This window comes from Ambystoma mexicanum, chromosome 9 (genome assembly GCF_040938575.1).
Source record: "Ambystoma mexicanum isolate Mex_15411 chromosome 9, UKY_AmexF1_1, whole genome shotgun sequence".
In the NCBI taxonomy this organism is placed as follows: Eukaryota; Metazoa; Chordata; class Amphibia; order Caudata; family Ambystomatidae; genus Ambystoma; species Ambystoma mexicanum.
This window is the reverse complement of record NC_090931.1, coordinates 478,091,884-478,112,834: the sequence shown is the minus strand read 5'-3', so window position 1 is coordinate 478,112,834 and position 20,951 is coordinate 478,091,884. Positions and strand designations below refer to the sequence as shown.

General features: G+C 43.3%; 1 protein-coding gene across 1 annotated transcript in view; it reads right to left on the bottom strand.

The window, feature by feature from the left end:
• Positions 1-20,303, bottom strand: part of SMTNL2 (smoothelin like 2) — a 984,551-nt gene extending 964,248 nt beyond the window's left edge. Inside the window, exon 1 of the mRNA XM_069615025.1 lies at positions 19,205-20,303. Coding sequence (XP_069471126.1) covers positions 19,205-19,756 — 552 coding nt within the window. The 5' untranslated portion in view covers positions 19,757-20,303. The remainder of the gene's footprint in view (positions 1-19,204) is intronic.
• Between the last annotated feature and the right edge of the window lie 648 nt (positions 20,304-20,951).

Genomic DNA, 20,951 nt, shown 5'->3' with positions numbered 1-20,951 from the left:
AAAAGAAACATTAAAAAAAAAAAGTGTGCTGAGACCACCAAGCATTGGGTAATGGACTGTACTGTTTTGAGCTACTTGCACAGGTTATAATTGGGAACGTCATCTGGTTTGCCTTCACGATCAGATAATGATGCAATTTGGTACACCTACCTGGTAGGAAGGACCACCTAGACAGTCATAGGAATCTCTGGTTTTATTAGAGCATTACACTTAAAAAAATTCTTGGGAGGATTGAATTGCTATATGAATTTTATTATAAGTATTTAGTTTATTCCTGATCAGAAAAGCAAATGTGTACGTAGGTATTAAGTATGGCTTGTGATTTTAAATGAACATTTATTTTGCTTATCCTGTATTATTAAGGTTCTTTCAACCAACAATAAAACAAAAAAATAAAAATAAATAGTCATTTTGTTCAATGTGCAAGTTAAAGTGGGAAAAGGGTAGCAGTTGACAACCCTCTCCCTTTTTCCTTGAGCGGTTTGGAGCTAGTAACTGGCCCATCCTCAGTGATATAAAACAGGGAATTACTTCAATTACATTATTTTTATAGGCATGTGCAAAGTGAGATATTATATGGCTTCCAATCTTTATTTGCCCATTACAGAGAAAAGGAGTTTATGATCTCCCAATATACAAACCATTTGGGTCTGTTTTATGAACTCCAAAGTTTCAGAACCACTTCCACTTCCGATATATTTACGAAATTCCCAGGATGAACAGTCAATGGATATACCTCCTCACTACTTTAAAAAATAAGGAGGGAAAGGGATTACATCTGTTCTCCTTTACAGTATACCTCCCTGCTGATTTATATTTCTACTTGACATTATACTTCATTTATTTTGGCTGTCTCACAGACAAGTGGACACACTCTTAAGGGTTCTTTCAATTCTCCCCCTTTAGTAACAGATAGGGATCAGTCAGCAAGATGAGACAGCTTCCCTCCACCGCCTGATTTCTCTCCTTCTGTATTAGGCCTGTCTGCTTCCTCTCACACAGATTGGGATGGGGTTGCATTCCATGTAAGCCCTCGCACAAAGGTCTGCCAGCAATCTGAAAATTACCAAAAGCATAGGAAGCTATTCTGTTCATCCTCCTGTTGTCAATAATTCTTCATACATCCTTCTTTCAGTTAGTCTGTCCCAGCCAGTCCATCTTCCATCAAGTGCCCTTCAATATATGGCTTTGGACTTTCATACATTAGAAAGCACTCCCTTTAGAGTTGTGTATCATTTCCCTATTTTGATTGGACAGTGTTCCAAAGTGAATCACACTAAACCAACCCCCTTCTTACTCATTTGGGCATATTAATGAAGAAGGCAGTCTACATGCAGTAACTTCTCAACCTAGTTTTCTTCCCCATTTGATGTGATCTTGGAGACGTCTACATTAAACAATAGTGCTTTTCTAAAACATTATGTTCCTCACATGTGATTAAGTTACTTTTGGTTTTTACTCTCAGATACTTTCACATAGATATTCTATTCCCATCTCAGAAAACCAGTAAATTCGGCACGGACACTGATATGAATCACTGACATGCAACGTTTCTGTGCAAAACATCTGCATTCATCTCATTTTCAGCTGCTGTTTTGTCACCAAGATCAAAAAAAAAAAAAAAAGATACCTAACATTCCTATCAAAAAGCAAAACGATATTCAAGAAAATGTGATCCCATATGTGAACTCTAAAGCTGCCATTATTTTCCTTTCCATGTAATGAGTTAATAAAATAATATTTCCAGTTCCTGGCATGCAACAGGCCATATGGTGTTGGTCCCTTTGAAACTCAGAGCTGGGCCATTTATGACCCTTGCGAGGCTAGTCATGAAAAGTTTTCTTTGAAGCTCAGTTACTCTGAGCCCATTGTTGATAGTCCTGTGCCAGCCTTCATGCCTGAGTAAGCGTGAATGGCATCCTTAATAGAAGAATCGCCTGATGAGAATTTCTGATTACTTGGGTCAATTCCACTGTGAGCCCAATTCTCAGGATATATTCTATTTTTTAATTTATTTTTTCACACACACGACAGTTTTGATTTTGACATCCCGGCACAGACAGATCCTTAGTTTTGGTAAGGAAATTCCTCATAGAACAGAGTCAGAGAGGCCTTTTGCCAACCCTTTTATTTTCAATAAAACTTTTTAACCAAAAACATGGCTAACTTGTGTCCGAGTTTCATTCCCGACTCCTCACACATAGTGTCAAAAGTGGAATCGGGCTCAGTTGGCAAACTGGGCAATCCTCAGATTTGAGAAACTTAGCAACAGAGCTTCCGATCCATCAGTGGCAACAGAACATTCCATTGGGTTTGACTTATGGAGTAGCAGGGGAGAAATTATACAACCAGAAACAGAGTTTTAATACCAATTTACTTGGTCCTTATTCACCCACCAGGAACTTACATTAGACTCGCCTCAAAGTCAGGCCTTTGCTTGGCGATACGGCCTAGACGTCTTAGCAAGCGTCATGAACCCAGATTATAGAGGCAACAAAAGGCTTGGTTCAAAACAAAGGGAAGGAGCCATAAAGGCAGGTGAAAATAATTAGCCCTGGTAATTCTGGAAAGGGCTCCATTTGCCAAGACCAAACCGAAAGGAGGAATAAAATTCTTTGTGGGTGGGGGCAAACATAGATTTCCCCACTACATCATGGGCAATCCCACTTCAAGCCCCAGTAGAAGAAATCAAAATGTTTTCAGACTTGGCATTTGCACAAAGCAATGAACCCTTGCTTGCCAAACCTTTCCTTCAGGTGTTACCCGAGGAAAGGGGGCGGGGGACCATTCATTTTTCTAAAAATTGGGCTATTGTATAGAGGAGATGTTAGTCCTGATGGCAGTCCTAGATCACAAATATTGGTACCCAAAAGCAAAGCAAAAATAGTATTGGTGATTGCCCATTTCACTTTAACAGGTGGTCATTTAAGAGCAGCTAAAACCCAAGCCCAAATATTGAGCAGGTTCTATTGGCCAGGGATCTATGCCAATGTGAAAAATGTTTCACTTACTTGCACCTTATGCCACAAAACTAGTTTCCAGATGCCCCCTCCAGCCCCATTACAACCCTTTTCAATCATGGATGTACCCTTCTCACGTGTAGGCATGGACATAGTTGGGCCCTTTGAACCACCAAAACTAGGAAATCGATACATACTGGATTATGCAACTTGCTATCCCGAAGCATTCCCTTTTTGCAATAACATGAGCCAGCAGATTCTAAAATAGTTCATCTGTTTTTCTCACAAATTGGGTTTCAGAAGGAGATCTAAACAGATCAGGGGTCTACTTTTAGGAGTAAACCAAAGTTAGAGGTAAAGGAAATTCAACATATAAAGATGCTTAGAACTTCCACTTATCACCCACAGACGGATTGTTTAGTGGAACCGTTTAACAAGACCTTAAAACATATCTTAAAGAAACCAGTTGAAGCAGATGGATGACACCTTAGGTCCTTTTTGCTGTCCAAAAGACCCTACAATCCTCAACAGGATTTTCTACATATATAGCAGAAAGCCACGAGATATCCTTTGAAATGTTGTGGGGGACTTGGGAAGAGCTGAAAAAAGCAGTCTTGCCCCTTTCCCAAATGGCCCAACGATAAGTACACATAGCCACAGTCAAAACAATAGTACAAGCTCATATGGTCAAAGTACTTGTGTATAGGCACATTATAAATGCCATATCATATTATATCATATCATAAAGCACAAGAACACCAGAAATGCTACCATGATAGAAAAGCGTTACTAAGATCCTTTTCCATTGGACAAAAGGTTCTTGGTCTCCTTCCGTCATCTGAGGATAAAATGTTGTCCAAATTGCAAAGTTTCTTTTAAATAATAGAACAAACCGGGCCATATCATTATCATGTATCACAACCAAATCGAAATATCAAGACTCGTAGTTAACATATAAACCTCCTCAGGGGGTGGATGGAAAATCCTATTGAAAATACCACAGCAATGCTAACCAGTTTATTATCAGCGAGTCAAATAGGAATACCCAGATTCCTTCCAATTTGCCTCAAAGCCGGAAGGAAGATCTGTTGGACCTTTTAGAACAATTCCCTGATGTCTTTAGAACTGATCCAAGACAGATTAAAAGGACATTTCATTATATCTGTACACCCTCAGGAAAAGTAGTTCATTTAAAACCCTACCGGATACCCGAATCTAGAAAAGACATCATAGAGGAAATAAAAAACACGCTGGAGCCGACATCTCAGAGCACTTGGTCCTCTACGAAAAAAATACTTGTTGCAAAACCAGATCAATCGTGGAGATTATGTATGGACTTTAGAAAGCTAAACACAGTCTTCCAATTCAACAGCTATCCTATGCCAAGGATAGATGATTGGGAGCCACCGTTTTATTCTCCATAAATGATTTGAGAGAAGGATACTGGCAAGTCCTCGTTAATACAGAGAACAAGGAGAAAAAAGCATTTTCCGCCCCCGCTGGGCTTTTTCAGTTCAAGGTATTACCCTTTGCATTATACGGGGCTCCAGCCACCTTCAAAAAGGTTAATGGACCAAGTCCTCCGGCCTTATGCATTTTTCTGTGGGGCATAAATTAAATATAATCATCCACAGTAGGTCTTAGGAAGAACATTCACATCATCTATTGTTACCAGAGCATTGAGAAAAGCTCGGCTCACATCAAATTCAAAGAAATGTGACGTGGCACAACCACCGTCATGATCTTGGATTTTTTCTTGGCAATGGGCTAATTCAACCCCAAACTGAAAGAGTAAAAGCAGTCAAGGAAATCCCAATACCCATAAGAAAGAAAGATCCAAGAGCCTTTTTTGGGTTTTGTAGGGTATTATAGACGATTCATCTTAAGTTACTCATCTTGCCTTAATTATAAACTCAAAAATGAAGAACCCCAAAAGGTAAAATGGAAAGAAGACCAACTGTGTTTTGATAAACTCAGGCACATTCTTTGTAGTGAAACCATGTTGAAAGTGGAAGAGTTCAACAGGAAATTAATTGTACAGATGGATGCTTCACACGTTGGCTTAAGGGGAGTTCTTTCACAAGATCATTGAACACCCAATTCTTTACATTAGAAGAAATCTATTTCCGCCATGAAAAGAACTGTGCTAGTATTGAATTGGAGGCCTTGACAATAAAGTGGTTGATACTCTCTCACTGGTAGAAAGGTTAGATTGGTCACAGACCACGCTCCATTAACATGGAAGAGCAGGACACTCCACAATGACACTAATGCACGAATCATGCACTGGATCTTAGACTTGCAGCCCTATTATTTTACAGTGGAACAACAAAAGGAAATGAACAGGGCAATGTGGACTTCCTTTACTGTTTTCCAATAGGTGCAGAGAGAACCAGCAGCATTAGGGGAAGGGTATATGAGGGAGGATGACATGAGAGGAGACAACCTCCAGGGAGATGGCATGGCTTTATTAGATGAGACATAGTATCCCCTTCCCCGTGCCTCCATTTGCCCTTGAAGACAATCCTTCCATGCCTAATATCCCTATGTCCTATTGTTATACATCTATACCTCCCCTTGGAAGAAAAGTGAAAACCTTTCTCCAAATCATATAGGCCAAACCTCCAACCTTGATCTATCTTGTAGAAATTACAAGACCGTCTTCTCAAGTTCCAATCTTCCATCATCCAAAACTGCTTTATCATTTAGATCTATTGAAAGTGTTTATTTAAGCTTTTATCAATCACCGACAATGGACTTCTTGTCCCAGATTCACTCAAGTGCTGGGACGAGGAAGACGTAAATAGCAGTGCAGATTGGAAGAAGCCACAAGCCCAGCAAGCACAATAGTTATTGTCTGCAAACACCTGTACCCGTGAAAAGACCTCTCTGCAGCATTTGACACTGTTGACCATCACAGACTCCTCCACTGTCTCCATGAAACAGGAATTTCTGGTACTCATTTGAAATGGTTTTCATCCTTTCTTTCAAGCTGAACCCATACTGTTTTACCCTTTACATCCTTCCTATTACCTTGGACTGTGGGGTCCCGCAGGGCTTGGCTCCCTATCCTCTTTTGTTCAACTTATATATGTTGACTCTTGCTAAATTGATTTTTAGTCACAGCATTCACTTTTTTTTTTCTTGTGCCGGTGGCCTTTTCCACTGAGCTTCCACACAAGCTAAAGAACTGTCTCTCAGCAGTTTCTGAATGGATGTCTTATAATTGGCTTAAGCTCAATGGCAATAAAACAGAGGTACTACTGGTTGGCTCTGCCTGCTCTAGTTCCTCATGGTCCTCTGACTACTGGCCCTCCTGTCTTGGCCCATGCCCTGATGCACTGTAGTCAAAAGCCATAGCATAACAATTAGTCCTCTGAATCCGGATCAGCCTAAGTGTCTGCAATCTGTCATAATGGGTTTGTCAAACTCAAAATACTGAAAAAGGTTTTCCCGATTGCTTCAAGATCCAAAATTGTCACGGCCTCTATTATGGGGTCCATTGATTATTTCAATGGGATTTATCTTGGTCAACCAGAATTTCTACTTCAACGTCTGCAGATTCTTCAGAACTCGGCAGCCCATCTTGCTCTGAATGTGCCCATACTGGCTCACTCTCAGGAACTCCCCTGTCAACTTTGCTGGCTCCCTATAAGAAGCTGATTAAGTTTAAGGCTCTCTCTCTTGTTCATCAAGCTATTCACAAGGTTCGGGCAGAATTTTTGCAATCCAAACTGACTCCTTACAGACCCTGCAGAGCTCTTCGCTCGTCTAATCTCTCTTTGCTCTGCATTCGATAATTTCTCTGTACCCGGGCTGGAGGTCGATCTACTCTGTGCTTGCTCCCACCTTGTGGAATGCTCTTCTGGCTGAGATCCATACCATTCTGCATTTTTCATTTTCGTAAGTGTCTAAGAACATTTTTGTTCCAGTTCTTGGAGCTGCAAACATTTTGCTTCTCCCCAGCACCTTGATGCCTTTACCGATCTGGTTCGTGCTTTACCAAGTCTCCATGCATACAGGCAAATTGCTAGAGGCTTCTGTTGGCGAGATAACGTTTCGCCTCTCTGCAAGGGTCGAGGGATCAAAAAGCAGAGACAGGCATGGTGGAGCCTGGCATCTCACCATACAAGAAGATGGGAGATGCTGCAAGAGAGGGATGCACTGCTGAGACACCAGTAGCCAGTGAAAGACTCCTGGGTATTCGCTGACCACAGAAAGGAGTGCCTTACTTATCAGAGCTTGAAGTGAAGCGGGCATGTGGAAGAGATGACAGGAGAACAAACAGGAAGCAGCCACAGAAGGAAAGTAGGTGGTGTACCTTCACACGTTTTATGCAAACAAGTCAGAGAATGCCAGCAAGAGCCAGTGAGTCATGTAGGGAGAGAGGACTCCGAATTTTAATGGTGACTCTGACTTTTAGCTAGGAGTCCACATTTCAACAAAGATGATCACATTTGTGAGCAAGGGAGTGAGACTCATGTGTGAGACTCAGGCTGAATCTAGTGGTTTTTGGAGTCGAATTGAGACACGGTTCGAAGCCCTTCAGAGGTTCGAGTGTCCGAGGACAGACGCAACACTTTGGAAATACTAGGAACAAGCTAAAAATCAATGGTATTGACAACATATAGTGATTGAAGGAAGTCACTGTTTGGAAGTACTACCTACCGGGCTGAGACTCGCTTGGCGGGAGACGGAGAGAAAAAAGGTAGTATGTCTGCTATGGGAGGTTATTAATAGACACCAATCCAGAGACCACTTGGTTGTTAGTCAAACAAGATACTAGGCACCAGTGAAGGATTCATTCCATTACATCTATCTGTATCCCGGGAGTTACTACATAGGGATCTAAAATGGCGTACTCCGGTCCATGAGAGGAGGGACCATTACATTTTGTCTCACGTCCCGAGGAAGGTCTTGAAAAGAAAAGGACAGCATTGTTGTCCATTTCACTGAAACACGTGTCGACGAGCACACAAATCATTTGAAAATTATTACCAAACTGTATATGACATCAGTAATAAGGACAGGGTCAGAGGAAATAGATGGTGAAATGACATTATCCTTGTAACATTTGGTATTGGTTCACTATGTAAAATAGGCTGTGTGGTTTACATATCCATGAATGATGGAGAGTATGGAGTTGTGAAAGAATTGTGACTGTTTTGTGATAAATTAATTTGTGCTTTTTAAGGATACATACAGATGGACGTTTATATGTAATCATTTAATAAAATGTGTACTAATTAAGAATAGTGAGTTGTGTCACCCTGATCCATGCCTTTTTTGCTCTATGAATCTAGTATACGTCAGCCTTGTTGATGTATAAAGCACATGTCAGATAAAAGGTGAATTTGGATTTGATACATGATGTTCGCATTTTGCTCCACAACACAGCCATGGACTGAATTGTTATGAACCACACACAATAACATTTACTAATCCCTATCCTCTAACTCGCAACATATCCCCTACTAAAATTCAGGGCTAATCAGTTCACTAATGGTGGGTCTGAAGTGTGGTGGGTTTCCTGTTAGAATATTTTAATAAAATGCATCTTTCGTAGTCCTAAACTAATTCCTTTTTCGCAATCATAATCCTGTTCTTTCAGTAACATTCAAAATGGAGTCGCATTCGTCAGTCATTGAGTAGAAATAAAATAAATAAAATATAGCTGTGTTCATGGCTTCCTCGGTCAGTCATTACATGAAAAGGCTGGGTCCGTTGAGAGGGCATGTATCAGTCACCTGGCCTTCACTGATAAACCTAGGTTAAACAACATTAAGGATAGGTCCATCTATTCTGCGAAGTAAGTTCAGCTGTTACAACATGGCTCCATTCTGTTCTTTAAATGCTATGTAAACGCTGACTGCACCAAGCAGAAGTTAGTTAAACATTTGGTCATAGTGTTCAGCCTTTCCACTTTGTTAAATGCACCAAAAGTATCCTTTTAAGATTGTGAAAATAGGGGGACCATTGTTGGACTGGAGGGCAAGTGGATTTAAGGCCTCAAACATAAGTCACGTCCGTGAACTGGCCGAAAGAGTTTGTCATTAAAGCCATAAGTGGAAACTCGCAATAACAACAATAACCATTGAAATGTAATTTGTTCTGCCTTCTGGGGTTCAGGGCATTATTATGTATGTAGTCTGAACATATTTGTGTTGTTCTCTTGTAAACGATTAACAAATGACCTATGCTGATGCAGGCTTAATTTTCTGAATAAAAGAAGAAGCTGTGTACTACTAAGGCACTTCACTTCTACAGTCTCCATGAAATACTGGCCGTGGAAGAACCTGAAGTCCGCTCAAGTGTATGATAAGCACAAAATACATTTTAAAAATCCATCTCAGACACTCTACTTTGTTTGAATTATAGCGTTCAGAAGTCTCATTGCTGCAAAGGTTCTGCAAGCAGTTTTGAGAGATTGTAGGTGGCATGATGACAGATTTAAAAAATCAGGGTCTGCACATGGGCTCTTTTAATATTCAAGGGCTTAATTCACTAATTTTAATGAGAGAGTTTCGGAAATGAAAATTGGACAGGCTAGGCTTACAAGAAACTCACGTGCTCTGGGGTAAGGAACCTTCAAGGAAGGGCGGAGGGTTAAGTAGGGTCTACTTTGCGTCAGGTATACAACGAAAAACAAGAGAAGAAAAAAAAAGGGTGGTACCCATACCGATTGTGGAAACTTAAATTTTAATTTGGAAAAGGCACTTGAGGATCTGGAAGGACACTACATCTTTCTGAAGGGTTCCATTGAAGCGGTGATCGTCACTGTACGATTAGTTTATTGCCCAGGTTCAGATTTTCTGGCAGAGGGTAAGCCATAAGCTTTGTCGGTTTGTGGAGGGGTCCTTGTTGGTAGGTGGGTATTTCTACATGGTACTAGACCTTAGGTCATCTTAGACCCCTAAGGAACAGGAAAGGGTCTCAAGGAGGTTTTGTGATATGGGTATACTCACTCAGCAGCCATGATTTTGATACAGTGGCAGGTTTTGGAAGTTGGTCAGGCCATGATCTGGTGCTGATTGTGTAAAGAAGTGCGAAGGACTGCTGGACATGCAATGGCTTTCCCTTGAAATATAGGAAGGTGGGGCCAGAGCTACTACTAAAGATCAAGCAACACTTTGAATTCAATGATAATGGGGCTGTTCTACCGTGCGGGGTGGCTTGGTACATATAGCTTTATTCTGTAAGGAGGAAAGGAAGAGCAAGGAACTATTGCTGAGGCACAAGATAGGTACATTACAGACGAGTGGTCAAGAGAGGGACTCTTTTACCCAAAACGGTCCCGTGAACTTCGCCTGCTTGAAGCAGAATGGAGGACCCTATTGGTACACAAGACAGAGTGGTAGCTTAGGTTTCTTAAGCAAACATATTATGAAAACGGGGAAACAGCTGATAAGATACTGGCTCAGCAGATAGGAAACAAGCCTCTTTTGAGGGTTGCTGTGATTCACACGCTAGTAGGGGATATAAAGTATAAAGATATGGAGAATTGTGGAGACATTTAAGCAGTTTCATACATTGTACCAGTCTGAATGTGGCAGTAGACAGGAGGAAGTTGAGGCTTACTTTGATGCTCTTGAGTTCCGGCAGCTGTCTGCCGATCTGGTGAAAAGTTTAGAAGCCCCGATTACTGTCGAGGAGGTGATTAAGAGTGGTAAAGCACTGGGCGACAACTGCTCCATGGTTCGATTTAACAAGTTGTTCCGGTTCACTTTGGCACCGGCCATGGTTAGACTTTTTAATGTCATCTTTCAGGGGGTCATTGCCAGACACAATGTTCAGGGCCACCATCACTGCTGTCCCCAAGGAAGGGGGGGGGGGGGGGAAGGACGGTACACATTGTGGGTCATATTGGCCTACATTTTATTAGGTAGCCCAGTTAAGGGTATTGGTGAACATGGAAAGATGACTTGGGGACCTACTGGACTTTTCTTGAGTATTGGGTGGTTCATTCTAGGAAAGTGAGAGATTTCTTGTGGTCCTCCGGAGGTTGGTTCTGGAGATGGAACATACCCTGTTCTGTGAATGCTGTGTAGTGAGGAAACATCTAACAGGATGCTTCCCACATGGCCCTGCTTCCCACATGGCCCTCTCCTCTTAGTTTGTTGAGGGTCGCCCTCTTGATCTAGGTAAACTGGGCTTATGCTTTGCGCCGGATTGGTCAGACGGGATCTGGAGAAGTCATGCCACTTGTTCGAGAGGGTGGAGTGGGAAGTCTAACGAATTTGATGTGGTCCGAGCCATGTGGAGAGCTTCGATTTTTCCTAATTTTGATTATTTGAGGTTGAAGGGCCATTTTACAAACCCAAAATGGAAGATGAACTTGGGTAGGGATCTCAACCTCTTTGAATTGGTCCTGGACACCTGCATTAGTAGGAAAGGCAGGGTCTCCAAATTGTATAAATCTCTTGATACTAGTGGCAGATTATCATGACAACAGTTCAAGGGGTTTGGGGAAATCCACTGGGGGAGGGGGGGGGGGGGGAGTGGCACGGTTCTTCCCGACACAGTATGGGATAAAATATTTAAAGTGGTATTTCATGGGAATCTTACGTCACACATGATGGAACCCAACTTTAAAATCCTCCAGGGGTGGCATAGACACCCTTATACACTTTCTAAGGTGTTTAGTGGTTTCTCTCCCAAGTGCTATGGGTGGGATGTGGTCACAGGGGGACATTATTCCATATGTGGTGGACATGTCCAGTTATACAGATGTTTTGGGCAGAGCTTGAGTTGGATCAAAGACTATACGGCAGTCCCACTGAAGTTGGAAATGTTGACAGTGTTACTTGGGGTTCTCTCAAAGGGTTAGCTATTTCTGAGAATGTCGGAGGTGCTTTTACAGGCAGTGGCCCAGAATTGGAAACGGGGGAGGGAGGGGGGTCACACCGGATAAATCTGATTGGTTAATGAAGGTGTGGGATGTGTATTTAATAGAGAAGCTTACATGTCTCATTATGACCTGTCCATGTTTGAGGAAGAATGGGGATCCCTCACAAAGCATTGGAATATGGAGGTGGGGGGGGGGGAATTGCACCCCTGAATAGAGATGGGGCTCCGTTAGGGCTTACTGTCAGGAGGAATATGATCTAATGCTGGACAGTGGGACTAGGGGAGGCCTGGTATGGAGGCAGTGTGCACTTGATTGGCACTTTGTATTGTTAAGACGACAAAATGGTCGATAGATTGCTTATGTTGTAGGGATATCGAGGGATTTGAAATTGGGCTGAGACTGTGCAGGCACGGAGATGAATCAGTGTAATAAATGCTTCATATGGTTAGCTTTCTTTTTTCCTTTGTTTTTCACTACTCTCCGGGATTGGGGGGGTGGGGTGTGCATATATATATATATATATATATACATACACACACACACACACACACACAGGGTGTTGGGAAACCTGGTGTATGTGGTTTATTTCCATCTGGGCTAGAATTGTAATGTCTATATATTTTCGGTGTACTTCCCCCCCCCCCTCTTCTTTTCTTTGATAAAACGATCAAAAGAAAGGTTAAAAAATGAAAATGTTTACTTTCATGTAAACACCATTTTGACCCTTGAAGCTAGAATTTCATAAATGCATAATTTGCCTATATCTAAAATTATTTAATTATTCCTAACAACAAAATAGACCTTCTGCGCAACCCTGCGTGTTTCTTGTCTCGAAAGAGGGGGTAGGCTGTGGGGAAAATGAAGATTAAATTGGGGGTTCCAGGTTCATAAAAATTACTTTATTCAATAAATAAAAATTGAGCGTGCTTGTTTTCGGGTGGCTGAAAAATTAGTCCTGAATTGGATGTCACCTGATTAAAACATCCTACACAGCTTACTGCACGCCATCTCACCACCCTTTATCCAGATGCACTTCCACTACCTCAGATCAAAAATCAGTCCTTGTTCTTCCCCACGTTTAACATACTGCCCTATATGCCCATTTTGCAGAGCAAAAGGATTTCATATAAGCCAATTTGCATGTCCACAAAGTCACAATACATTGCTCATGTGGCTCTGAACGGGAAGTGAAACATGCCGGCATGCCTTCTCGTGGTGCTGTAGCATGTGTGCCTTCGCTAGCACCTATACAAGAAGAAAGAGGGATAATAATTGATAGCAACATAGGCAAATCAGGCAGTGCCGCTGTCAATCAATACTATTCTAATATATACCCACAGACGTCCAACCATATCCTGGCACCAGATGTGAAGATATTGCACAACAACTACCACTACCTCACTACCTGTGATGCAGCAAAAGAACATTGTGCACCATGTTGGCCAAGTAACAACTCACTAGATGGCGGGAGTCCAGAATGTGTGGTGTAGATAATGTCTTTGTTCATATTTCAATCCCACCCTTCACACATGGGACCTTCATACAATCCCTACAAGATGAAGACATATGCAAATCATCCATAAAAACAGGCATAAACCTAGCACATTGCTCTGGCCTAAGGATACGAAAGGTATGCTTTCAAGAAGGGGAAAGCAGACTATGGGAGACTCTAGGGTATTGGATGAAGCAGCATCCCAAGAAGAGAGCATATCTCCCATGCCAGACATTCAGGCCAATGGCTCCCGGTCAAAGAACGGATCACACTCAAAATCCTCACCCCACTCACAAATGCCTCTCTCTCTCCGCCCCATCCTATCTATCAGAGACCATCTCCAAACCCTCCTCTGCCCGTCCCATGCGGACGCAATACACCAACCTACTCTGCATCCCACACATCAAAAAAGCCAAAGCCGGTGGCCTAAGCTTCCCCTACATTGCCGCCATAACCTGGAACGCTCTTCCTGCAGACATTACAGCGGAAAACTCACTCACAATTTTTCGTAGAAAACTGAAGACCTCTTTCTTTGCACAATAATGTGACCCCTGCAAATCCATGTAAATATACTGCATTGCTATTTGTACATATACCATATTTCCCACAGTAAATAATGCATTCTTTGTTAATATTGTATTATTGTATTGTATTATTTGTAACCAAGATATGTCTGTAACAAGCGCCACGATGCCCCCGGGCTGACGTGCGCTCTACAAATCTGAATAAATAAATAAATAAATAAGAATGTGATCCCTGATAAAACTAACCTCTGAATAGAACAAACCCTCCTGGACTGCTGGTGCAGGCAGAGTAGAACGATCTCACCAAGGGGAAATGAATCATCCTCAGAATATGTATTAATCAATTATAATTAGATGATCATCAAGTTTTTTCTTGAGAATACCATCACACAAATCCATAAAAACATACATTAAAAATTACACACATTTTTTTTTTAAACCGTAAAATTTTTTTAAGACTGCAAAGTGCAAACACAAAGTGTTATCGTGCTCAGTAAACCTCTACTTCGTATACTATTCGGGCACATGAAGTAGAGTTAGGTCTCTACAAAAACAATTGTAAAGTTCATGGTTTCAACATTGAGAGCATGGTAATACTTTGCACTTTAGGGTCTTTTTTACCGTAAAGTTTTTAAATGAAGGCAATTGTATGTCATTTTTTATATATTCGTGCAACAGTATTCTCAGGACAAACTTGTTGCTCATCATTGAATTTATAATTGAGTAATAAATATTCTGAGGTTGATAGTTTTCGCCTCGTTGAGATCTTTTTACTCTGCCATCACCAGCAGTCCAGGTGGATACTTTCAGAGTCAACATATAGTAGAAGACAGCTAGTAACAGGTGCTAGAGTCTAGACCTCTAAAAGAGAAGTGAGGACCAGACATCTAAAAAATATGCATCATTTTTAATAATAAATCACAACAGATAAACGATTAAATTCACAGGTCTACAGTACAAAATTAAGCAAAAGATATTTTTAAAAAAACATCAAAAAAACTGTCTGGATTAAAAATAGAGATATGAAAATATGATATACTAATCCAAATGGAGTTCGGTATACAGCAGGTTGTCCTAGATGTACCCTGTTTTTGCTTGAATTTGTTTTAGCTAGCATTTTTTGCCTATTACGTAATCCTATGTTTTTTGGATTTTTTTTATATCTTTTGCTTAATTTTGTACTGTGGACCTGTAAATTTAATCATTTTAACTGTTGTGATTTATTATAAAAATGATGCTCATTTTTTAGATGCGTCTGGTCCTCCCTTCTCTTTTGGAGGTCTAGACTCTAGCACCTGTGTTACTAGCTCCATCTTCTACTATATGTTGATATTGATCGACCCGGATATAGACAGAGTAGACACTGCCAACAAGTTTGAACAGTTGTCTACCGGGTTTCCTCTTTTGATAATAAAGAATACTTTCAAAGGCCAGCTATTATATGTACTCCTCATTGCCACCCCTTACCTAAAAGACCTCCAGACTCTCTGCTCAGTAGACTGGTCTGGTCTTCATAGGTTATAATGGAGAACACTTTACCCGTAGGCCAGTTTCCACCAGAGGCCTCACTGCACTCCTCCCAGTAGCCCTGAAAGGAAGATGGTGTAGCCTCAAAATGATGGTATCATTGCAGCCCTGTGTCCATCTCAGAGAGTGAAGTGAGGAAGCCAAATGGGGCTAGAAATCCAGAAGCACGATAGATGAATAGCAGGCCGGAAGCCAGCCAATAAGACTACGTGTACAACACTACACTTTCTCTGGCTTCAACTTGGGGATGAAGGCAGATTAGCAGTGCAGGGCAACGCTGGACACTCCCCCACTTGCTCTCTCTTCACTGTAACACCAGTACACCGTTCAGTAGAGAGTTAAACACTGGAGACAAAGGAGCAGGACCACAAAAGATGCACTCAACCAAGTCCACTAAAGAGTCAATCACAAGGGTTCTGCTCCCCCACAGGAGCCAGTATTAAAGACTCATCTATTGTCTCTAGTGGCAACCTTTTTTAAAACTCCACCACAACAGGCACTATGGCAATTCCTCCTTTTTTGTTTTCAGGCCGGACCTGAAAAAGTGCCCATTGCATATCCTCTCTAGGTTTTGTTGGGAGGCAGTTACAACAGCATAGATCCTTGAAACCTGGTTGGTGTTGAAATCAACCAGAACGAAGAGCTCAAATTCAAGGTTTCAAGGGTTTCTACCAAGGATGTTTTACTGTTTTTACCCGCAAAATACATGGTGGTGGGGTGGGGTATAACCCACACCGCTCTTTCCCCCACTATCTTCTCATCCAATATTGCCTGACTCAAGCCTACCATCTACGTTTTGCAGTTGAAGTGCAGTAAAGATATGTGGTCGTTGAAAACGCTAGCTACCTTGGTGGCAGCTGGATGAGAGTTATGCTTGCTAAGTCACATGATATTGTGCATGTGGAGATTAAGGCACCAAGCGATTCCAAATTCATTAAAATTCCAGAACGTACCCAGCACACCACCTAAAACAATATAACTAGTAGAAGACCCCTCATTGGATGTTGAAAAGATTTAATGGGCCTAACAAAATTGTCCTTTTATGGATGAATACCCAGGCCAGGTGAGATTTAGGTTAGTGTGCAGAGGAAGCCTTCTCCCTGTGAAATCCCAGAGTGCAGCCTCTTCATCGTCTGCATGACCTCCTCTTTGGTTGGTATCGGCATGCGGCCACTAGTCTTCACGGCATCCAGGATATCCAAGTTCTTTAACTTGTAGTTGCATCTCTTCAAGTCATGTTCAATGTGGCATCCCGGGTGAGTTCCTCTCATTCAGGCAAGCTTCAGGTGCCAAACTTGTTTAGTGAATCACATCCGGTATGCTGCATAGCCATGACAGCAGGTTGATGTCTCATTGCGGTGGGACCGGGGGTGACCCACCTGGTCGATAGCAATAGGCCCATCGAAGTCGACACCACTACACTTGTCTGGAGTTGCTGCTCACTACCACCTCTGCCTCGGGTTCAAGGGAGGATAGGCTTTTTTTTGGTTATAACCACCAGCATCACGATCATACGGTATGCTAGCTTAAAGGGCTAGACTACTTGTAGGAGCCTAAAGGCAAAACTTAGGTGCCTAATAAACGCTTCATAGATTGCTTGAATTAAGCAATTTCCGCACGGTGGAGTTGTCTCCAACGAGATCAGATGTTTTTGGTAGTTGAAAGCCCACTGAAGTAGCTGAAGATGGGGCTTGCTGTGGGGGTAAAAATGAGCCAAGGGCGGGTGAGACCTTCCAAATAACTTAGGGTGAGTAAGAAGTGAGAAAAATAAATGAATAAATAAAATAAATAAATGAAGAAGGGGTTATATGCACATTTCCTAGAACTGTAAGCAACAGTGCCTGAACAGGCTGCAGTGCCATCATTGGACTGGGTCTATATGTCCATGCAGGACTGCAATCCTATTTTGAGACGTTTTTGTACCCCTCTGCAGGACTACCATACTTTTGGTACAGCGACGGCACGCCTCTGCAGTACTGCAATTTGATGGTACAGTGCCCGCAGAACTCATCTGCAAGGTCACTATTCTATTTTGAGGGTGTAATTGTACTCCTCTGTAGTACCCCAATACTTTTAAGAAAAAGCACTACATGACTGTCGGAATAGTAAGTGACAGTGCAACCTCTTTAGACATGTACAGAGAGCACACACACACCCATCCCAAATTCTACAAATGTACTCGTAGTAGGTGCTTAATTTGTGGGGGTGTTTGCCAGGGCTCGGCCTTGGCACTTATTGTCTCAGACTGATTATGAAGTAATGACAGCCAGATAATCCATCAAGCCCAATGAGCAGGTGCGAGCTGTAGTTTAGCCCCAAATGTGTCGACACTGGTTGGTGGCAGCCCGTCTGCAGTGTTAGAAGCGTGCTAGAAGATATATGGGCTCTGGCACTTACTTTCTTCCAAATTAAGCACTGCTAGTAGTGCACGTGCCACCTGGGCAGCAAAATACTATTTGAATGCACGACTAAATCGCCCTGCCTCCTTCAATTTGCAAAAAACTAAAATCTATTAAACCCTTTAACCAAGATCTACCAGATATAACATGTCACAAGGAAGCATGTAGCGCAAGGCAAAATTCTTTGGACACTCTGCTGTGCTTCAATATCCAATACAGAAGCGGAGTACTTGCATGCATGCATGCATGCATGCATGGATGGATGCATGCATTCCTGCATACTCCAGTGGGGAAAGTCAGCAATGGGGTTCTACGAACGATTGCAACTTTTTTTTGCTGACCTACACCCGTCGTTTATTTTATTTAACAGATTTTTCTACTTTATTTTTTAACAGCAAAATACAGAGTAACCCCACAGCCGATAGATAGACCTATCCATCTTTACACACACACACACACACACACACACACCATCTGTACTGTGCAGCATAAAAATAAATACCATTTTGTGGCTGAAAAATACAAAAATCAGTAAAGTGATGCGATTAAAATGTAGGTCAGCAACTGTGGTCTGGACCAGTTAAACATCAACATTTAAATTATTTTCTAATAAAGCATTTTTTCCAGCATGTGCCTCGAGAGGTGCAACTATCGAGGTCAATCGCACTTTAAAGTGGATAGGTAGGTGGAGATGTTAAGGCATGGGACAAAGCTACTGCGCGTGCTGCACTTGGGAGTGTAGTGGTTCCGCCGTTTGCTCAACTGTATTTTGCTCCTTCGCATCCCAGAACGTTTTCCCCCAAACTCACTGTATGTAGTCCAGCTATGCCGATGCCACTAGCACGTGGCAACTTCAAACCCCTTAATGCAGACTCCAACAACTCTACACCTTCACAATCAATTTGCGTACAACTGATCCGCTCAACGTGAGGCTCCTACTTAGACACACATGCAAATAACATAAGAGTGCTGTTACAAAGCCTTTCCCGGCTTAAAGTACAATCTAGGGAAAGAGCTAAAATTGTATGTGGTTCTCAAAGTATGCCGTATTTCTTTAATTCCACACCAGTTACTGTCAACCTGGCCGAACTGCCTCAAGCAGTAACTACTTGCTGCATATAATACAATCTGAAAAGCGTATGAGGACAACTACGAAAAGGAAGACTAAACTACACAACAACAGGTGTTGGTGTCTCGGCCACATACGGGGCGAGTAGATCCCATTGTATTGTGTGAGGTCGGTAAAACCCACAATAACACATTGAGGTGCAACGCGTGCGCCTAGAGCGTGGAGCTCAGCTTCTACTAACAGGAGCCACCATGTATTGCACTGCAGCCCCACCCCTCCCAAACAACAATTAAGAGATTAAGTGCAGCAGTAAACGGGTAAGGACTCAGGGGGCAAGGCAGACCACACATCCAGTCTTACTGAGCTCCAGCATATAAACACTGACCTGTGCTGTCCCCGACACGCACAGCTGGGCATGGCTAGAGAACCTGGTTCCATGATGAGATGGTGAACTGGGTAGACTGCCACTGGGAGCTGGGAAACCAGGCAGAGGCCCCCCTGGGGTACATGGGGATCCCGGCAGTGTGCCCCCAGGGGTAGAAGGAGAGCCGGGCAGGGTGCCCACGGGGGTCCTGGGGGACTCGGGTCCTCCTGTGGTGCAGGGGGTCATGGAGTTCTCCTGAGCCGCCCAGTTATCATGGAGCCCCGCACTTCGAGCAAGTCGTTCCACCTGCTGTGCCAGGCGCTGCACTTGAGCGCGCAGGCTGGCGTTCTCCTGTTGCAGCTCGCAGACGGTGCGCGGAAGTGGCCCGGCAAGGCGCAGGACATCCTCCAGCTGCCTTTCCACCCCGCGCTTGAATATCTGAATGTCAACATGGATCTCGCGCACAGCCCCTTGCAGGGTCTCCTCATAGCGCCCAAGAGCCTCGCACACAGTCTGCGCGTCTTGGCTGCTCAGGTCAGCGATTTCACTGCTGGTGGAGAATGCGGAGTCCATGACGACCGCAGGCAGGGGAATCCCAGAACTTTTGTGGTCTGTGTCCAAAACCCGAGCAGGAGGGTCTGCTTAACCACGTAGGAAACGGATGGCGTCCAGACGCAGCGCAGGTGGTGGAAGGCGTCCAAAAGCAGCGCAGGAGTGTGTACGCGTTCAAGGCTTCAGAGTGGGAGGAGAGCTCGGCGATGTCCAAACAAGTTGGGTGTAGACCTTGCGAACACCTCGCAAAGAAGTCTACTGTCGCTACCATGTGAATGAAGTAAGACTGGGCGATGGGGGTCTTTATTTACACCCCTTCCTCCTCGATACTAAGTGCACTCTCAGGTCCGGTAGATTATAGTCCCCGGGTAGCACACTCCAAGCTTGCCTACGCTACTTAACGGCACACTCTGCCACGGTCCAGTTGCGAGCTGGCTGCAAATTGCACACTGCAATAGGAGACAGGTTCCTGTGCCCGAACGGAACTTTAACTCGAGCCCGCCGACCCCTTTCAAAGCGCGTCCACTTCAGAGAGACCGGCAGGGGGGTCACTGAAGCAGGTCGCCTCCCCTTTCAGCAAGGGGATTGAAGAGCCCAGCACTGGGGGCGGGACGCACCACGAGGGGACAGGAGGAGGTTGGCCAGCGTTGAGTGCTCATCCCTCTCCCTGTCAGAACTGTTATTGCTGTTGCTGCTGCTTCTGGAAGGTTGCAAGTCACACACACTACCGGTGGGTTCCCCACTCAATGTGGTGCCGTGGGCTCAGTGGGTTGTGAGTTGCCCATTCAGGCATTTTTCTTTTCTACATACTGGAAATCGTAGTCCTGGGTTTCTGCATATGAACGTGAAATACAAGACCCATAATGTAAAAAGCATGAACTTCTGCCAGGTCGCTAATGGGCGATTGGTTACGCACCATATCACACACGTACTGTTTTTTTTGCAATTTTGAAAACTCTGAGACTATACACAAACTGCCTGCGTCACACGCATTGAGGCTGATGGAAGATCATCCTCTGTGTGTTACACACGGGTCTTCGGAGGCCATTCGCACAGGAGTCCCTCGAGGGGACTAATGCGGGAATTGCCCCCTACTGCCATATTTGCTGCTTTGTTCCGCCTAGTTGGTGCCCCCCCCCCAACTCTTTCAAGGATTCATACATTCTCCTTCGCCCTGCCGTCATTCGCGTGTTTGCACGTTCTTTGCCTTTCCTGT